The 6,011-nt window shown below is 38.0% G+C and overlaps 1 protein-coding gene across 1 annotated transcript; it reads left to right on the top strand.

Annotated features, from left to right (window-relative positions):
* Positions 1 to 226: 226 nt before the first annotated feature.
* LOC136849433 (uncharacterized) lies at positions 227 to 3,214 on the top strand. The gene is made up of 3 exons (XM_067122783.1): positions 227 to 240; positions 1,491 to 1,554; positions 2,507 to 3,214. Exons 1-3 carry the CDS (start codon positions 227 to 229, stop codon positions 3,212 to 3,214), a joined length of 786 nt encoding a protein of 261 aa, XP_066978884.1.
* Positions 3,215 to 6,011: the final 2,797 nt, after the last annotated feature.

Genomic DNA, 6,011 nt, shown 5'->3' with positions numbered 1-6,011 from the left:
TGGATGGTGTGTACGTGTGTGTGTGTATATATATATATATTATATATTTATACAAATATATGTATGTACATATATATATATATATATATATATATATATATATACAGTATAATGTTTTATGAATAATGAATACAAGAAAATATTTATAAAACAGTGAAATCCCCAGGTCAGCATGAAATCAATTTGGCCAATGTTTTATGAATAAGAGAAAAATATTTATAATGCCATGAAATGCCCAGAGTAAGCACGTAATAAATCTGGACAAAACTGGTACATCGGTTACGCCCAGGAGGGAACACATCATACCCATTGAAATCCAGTTTGAGAACACAAATTGGTACGTAAATTAAATCTGCGTGGAAATGGGATTTTGGGAAGATTAAGTTTGGGAAACTGCTCTGAGAACTTGGCTTCCATATTTTCCCTCAGCTGTCACAACTTTCCTGCTTTGTATTCATTGGTGTGTGTGTGTGTGTGTGTGTGTGTGTGTGTGTGTGTGTGTGTGTGTGAGGCCGGTAATGATTTGAGCCGTTTTCGTTATCAACAGCCCAGGATGAATTTTCAAATCATGATTTTCTCGTATTTTTGATGTTTTATATGAATTTATGTATGTATATGTATATGTGTGTGTGTGTATATATATATATATATATATATATATATATATATATATATATATATATATATATATATATGTATATATATATATAGAGAGAGAGAGAGAAGAAAATTATATATGTATATATTGAAGAATCTGGAATCTAAATTATCATTTCATTGAACTTAACAATAGAAGGAATATATATATATATATATATATATATATATATATATATATATATATATATATATATATATCACTATTATATATATTTGATATCATTATTTCAAGATGCTGAATAATGATAGTAGGAAGAGAGAGAGAGAGAGAGAGGTTTCCCAATCGCCATTTCTTTTGACAGGAATTTTAGACGGAAATATTAAACAAACTCGTTATCACTTCCGTTAATAGGTTTTAATAAGAACTAGAACTGCGGGATATACGACGCTAGAGAGAGAGAGAGAGAGAGAGAGAGAGAGAGATGAAACGACAGCCAGTAACTCACAGAGAAAAAATGGAAAGGAAGAAATATAAGATGTTGGATAATGATAGTGAGAGAGAGAGAGAGAGAGAGAGAGCGACAGCCAGTAACTCACAGAAAAAACGGAAAGGAAGAAATACAAGGTGTTGAATAATGATAGTAAGGAGGGAGAGAGAGAGAGAGAGAGAGAGAGAGAGAGAGAGAGAGAGAGAAAACCCATAATAATACCTCCTTTCCACCTTGTATCACTCTTCTCGTTACGTGTCCCGTTCTTTCCACTCCCTGCCTCGTGTTTATCCATTATCCTTTTGCTTTACGGTCGCTGTCGTATTTTTCATCATCTTTTATCTTCGCCTTCCTGATACCCTGCTACCCAACCCCCCTCCCCCCTTCCCCTCCCCCGCACAGACTTTGGAAGGCGGGTATTTTCGAGGGAGGGGGAGGCGTTATAGAAGGCTTGGATCGTAGCCAAGTGAGTGTCTCTCTCTCTCTCTCTCTCTCTCTCTCTCTCTCTCTCTCTCTCTCTCTCTCTCTCTCTCTCTCTCGAGTTTCGCTCCGAAGCGTTGATGATGAGGTTGCGATTGGGAAGAAGGAGAAGAGGAAGAGGAAGAGGAGGAAGAAGGAGAAGAAAAAAGTAAGAAAGCCGTGTTAGAAGTAGTTGTGAGGAACGAAGGAGAATCTGCGTGAAATTGGACATGAACATTATGGGCTCACACACACACATACACACACACACACACACACACACATATATATATATATATATATACCATATATATATATATATATATATATATATATATATATATATATATATATATATAATGTAATGTTTCAACATATACACACACTATATATATATATATATATATATATATATATATATATATATATATATATATATATATATATATATATATATAATATATATGATATATATATGATATATATAATATAATATCTAACTATCTATATCTATATATATATAAATAATGTATATATGTATGTGTGTTTTCCGAACGGAACCTTTCTGCAGTTGAATAAGTTGGGAGACGTGGCGATAAGATTTCCTGAGGAGCCAGGAGATTCCGATGAAGATACGAAAAAAAAAAAAAAATTCAAAAGTATAAGTAAACATTATTTCAGAGAAGATGGTTCCGTTTGGCTTGGCAGATTGACTAATTGAAGCTGATTATTCAGAGAGAGAGAGAGAGAGAGATTCGCTCATTAGTATATTTGCTACTGCCTCTTTGTAAAACTAGGCCATAGTATATTCCAACTCTTTCTCCAACAACACCACATCTTCCTCCACCGTCATCACCAACAACACCACCTCTTCCCTCCACAAGTCATCACTGTAACACCACCTCTTCCTCCACAATCATCACCAACAACACCACATCTTCCTCCACCGTCATCACCAGCAACTACATCTTCCTCCACCGTCATCACCAACAACACCCCTCTTCCTCCACCGTCATCTGCCAACAGCCACATCTTCCTCCACCGTCATCACCAACAACACCACATCTTCCTCCACCGTCATCACCAACAACACCACCTCTTCCTCCACCGTCATCACCAACAACACCACATCTTCCTCCACCGTCATCACCAACAACACCACATCTTCCTCCACCGTCATCACCAACAACACCACATCTTCCTCCACCGTCATCACCAACAACACCACCACCTCTTCCTCCACCGTCATCACCAACAACACCACCTCTTCCTCCACCGTCATCACCAACAACACCACCTCTTCCTCCACCGTCATCACCAACAACATACATCTTCCTCCACCATCATCACCAACAACACCCATCTTCCTCCACCATCATCACCCTGTAACTACATCTTCCTCCCACCGTCATCACCACTTTACCACCTCTTCCTCCACCACCAACACCTCTTCCTCCTCAACCTCCACCACCAACACCTCTTCCTCCTCAACCTCCACCACCATCACCAACAACACCACCTCTCCCTCAAACACCACCATCATTAACACCACCTCCATCTCCACCTCCAACACCACCATTTCTCTCTTTTCGTCACCTTTACCGCCTTTCATTCTGATCTCCTTTCTCTCTCTCTCTCCACACTCTGAATTCCCCGGAACCTCCTAAACCAACTCAATGCCCATTCATACATTTTCTTTCCGTATGCAAAATGCGTCGCGAAATTACCTTTACTTCCGTTTTCACTTGACTACTTTTGCTTTGCAGTAAAGTACGAAGGTTTTTAGGTTCTTTGTTTATAGGTTTCGGATTTAAATCAACTGTTTGTAATCTCTCTCTCTCTCTCTCTCTCTCTCTCTCTCTCTCTCTCTCTCTCTCTCTCTCGTATAGTTTTTACTGTTTTCATTTTAGTAAATTCTCTCTCTCTCTCTCTCTCTCTCTCTCTCTCTCTCTCTCTCTCTCTCTCTATATATATATATATATATATATATATATATATATATATATATATATATATATATATATATATATATATATATATCTCTCAATCTATATATATAAAATATATATGTATATATATATATATATATTAGTGTCTCTCTCTCTCTCTCTCTCTCTCTCTCTCTCTCTCTCTCTCTCTCTCTCTCTCTCTCTCTCTCAGTGTGAGAGAACTCCTTCGTCAGTCGAAGCCTGATTCCTCTGCAATGTGAGAATAATGTCCTGTCAGCCCAAGTTTGGGTCCTCCTAAGTGCGGGATAAACCCAAATCAACCACAATTTGAGCTTAGGGTCCCTCCTAGTGTGTGTGTGTGTATGTGTCTGTGAGTGTATGTGTGTACGTGTGTATATGTGTCTATGAGTGTTTATGCGTGTATATGTATGTGTGTATGTGTCTGTGAGTGTTTATGAGTGTGTATGTATGCGTGTGTGTGTGTGTGTGTATTTCTGTGTATGTATGCGTGTGTGTGTATTTCTGTGTGAGTATGAGTGTGTGTGTGTGTGTATGTTTGAGTGTAAGTGTGTGTTAGATAGGAAGTGTAAGTGTGTGTGTGTGTATGTGTGTGTGTGTGTGAAAAACCAATCATCAATCGATATTCAATTCTCCCAACCCTAGCGTGACGAAAACACCAAATCAAGGCCCAAGAATTTTCTGTCTGAAGCCAACTCTTTGAATTACCCCTGGAACAAATTCTGTCAATTTCCCCACTCCACAATATATTCATTTCCCAGTGCACACGTGCAACCCGAAAATCGAGTTTTCTGTACAGCGTATAATCAAGGCCACCGAAAATAGATCTATCTTTCGGTGGTCTTGGTATAATGCTGTTTGAGCCGCGGCCCATCAAACTTTAACCACGGGCCGGTGGTGGCCTGGCCTATATCGTTGCCAGACGTACGATTATGGCTACCTTTAACCTTAAGTAAAATAAAAGCTACTGAGGCTAGAGGGCTGCAATTGGTGTGTTTGTTGAGTGGAATGTGGATGAGCAAAATGGTGTTCTTTTCAGAAAACTAAAAAAAAGGGTCAGGGTCTCCAGTAGTCGGAAAACAAAGAAAACTCGATTACTTTGAAAAGGAAATCGAATTTCAGCCTCCTTCAAGGAAATTCGGGAAATTCGGTTCCCCGAAGGGAACTTTGATTTCAGGCTCCGAGAGAAGAGAGGGCAAAATGCGATCAACAACTGAGAGAGGAATTCGAAAAACCAAATTCTAATCACGACTGTAACACCCCAGTAAAGGGGGCCAGTGCCGCCAGTTCACCTCACGCGGCGCACTCTAGGCATTATACTTAAGGTTCTTCGCGGCGTCCCTACAACCCCTGGCTGCAGCCCCTTTCATTCATTTGTCTATACCTCTGTTCGTATTCTCCTTCTTCCATCTTATTTCGGTACTCTCTCCTTACAATTGTTTCAGCATTATTTCCAGCGCTGAATGACCTCATAGGTCCCAGCTTCTTGGCCTGTGGCCTAAATGTTGTTTTCCATTCCACGACTGTGATGCAATTTACAAGAAAGAATTTGTTCGTCTCCAAGCAGCTGAAGGTGCAAGTCTACTAATTGTATTTTAAAGAGCTAAGTCTACTAATTGTATTTTAAAGAGCTAACTCAACTAGTAACATACCGTAAGGCCCTGGTGCATGCGGCAGTGGGTGATAATGAGGCTGGAAAGTGTATAGAATAACTTTGTCTGCATAGTATTTGTGGTAATGTAGTTTAATCCCTAATTTACTTCTGTTTCAGAATTGTGTCGATGTATTTGAAAGTTTGTAAACTGTTGGCTTCCCTTTTTCATAAAATTATATATATATATATATATATATATATATATATATATATATATATATATATATATGTGTGTGTGTGTATATATATATATATGTATGTATATATATATATATATATATATATATATATATATATATATATATATATACTGTATATTCAAATATAATACTATGTTTAAGGAAACACCAGCACATGGTATTATATTTGAATATTTACTCAACCACCTGTTTAAACTTTCACCTTTGTTGTCATACATGCTCGTTGTAACCCAAACAACTCCCTGGAATGGCTAAGCCTTGAAGCCCGTAACCATCCAGTACCCAGAACTCAAGGGTAACTCTGCCCACGTAACGATACAAAAGGTCGGAAGGTCGCATTGTAAGTCAATAGCCGCTTGATAATGCCGTAAAGGCGAAACGGCTGTCGCGACAAAAATCCAAAAATGACAGAAGGAAGTCTGCGTATTTTTCACCAGAAACTGACGAACGACAATCAGAAAAAACTCAGACGGTGTGAAGATGCCCGCCAGAAACTTGTTGATGCTACTAAAGCAATTGCTTTTCATGAAAATTGTATCAGGGAAAATTATGCCCTAGAAGCGTATATGTATATGTATGTATGTATGTATGTATGTATGTATGTATGTATATATATATATATATATATATATATATATATATA

This window comes from Macrobrachium rosenbergii, chromosome 21, assembly GCF_040412425.1.
Source record: "Macrobrachium rosenbergii isolate ZJJX-2024 chromosome 21, ASM4041242v1, whole genome shotgun sequence".
Taxonomy (NCBI): domain Eukaryota; kingdom Metazoa; phylum Arthropoda; class Malacostraca; order Decapoda; family Palaemonidae; genus Macrobrachium; species Macrobrachium rosenbergii.
Note: the sequence above shows the minus strand (reverse complement) of the source record. Positions and strands in the feature narration are given on the sequence as shown.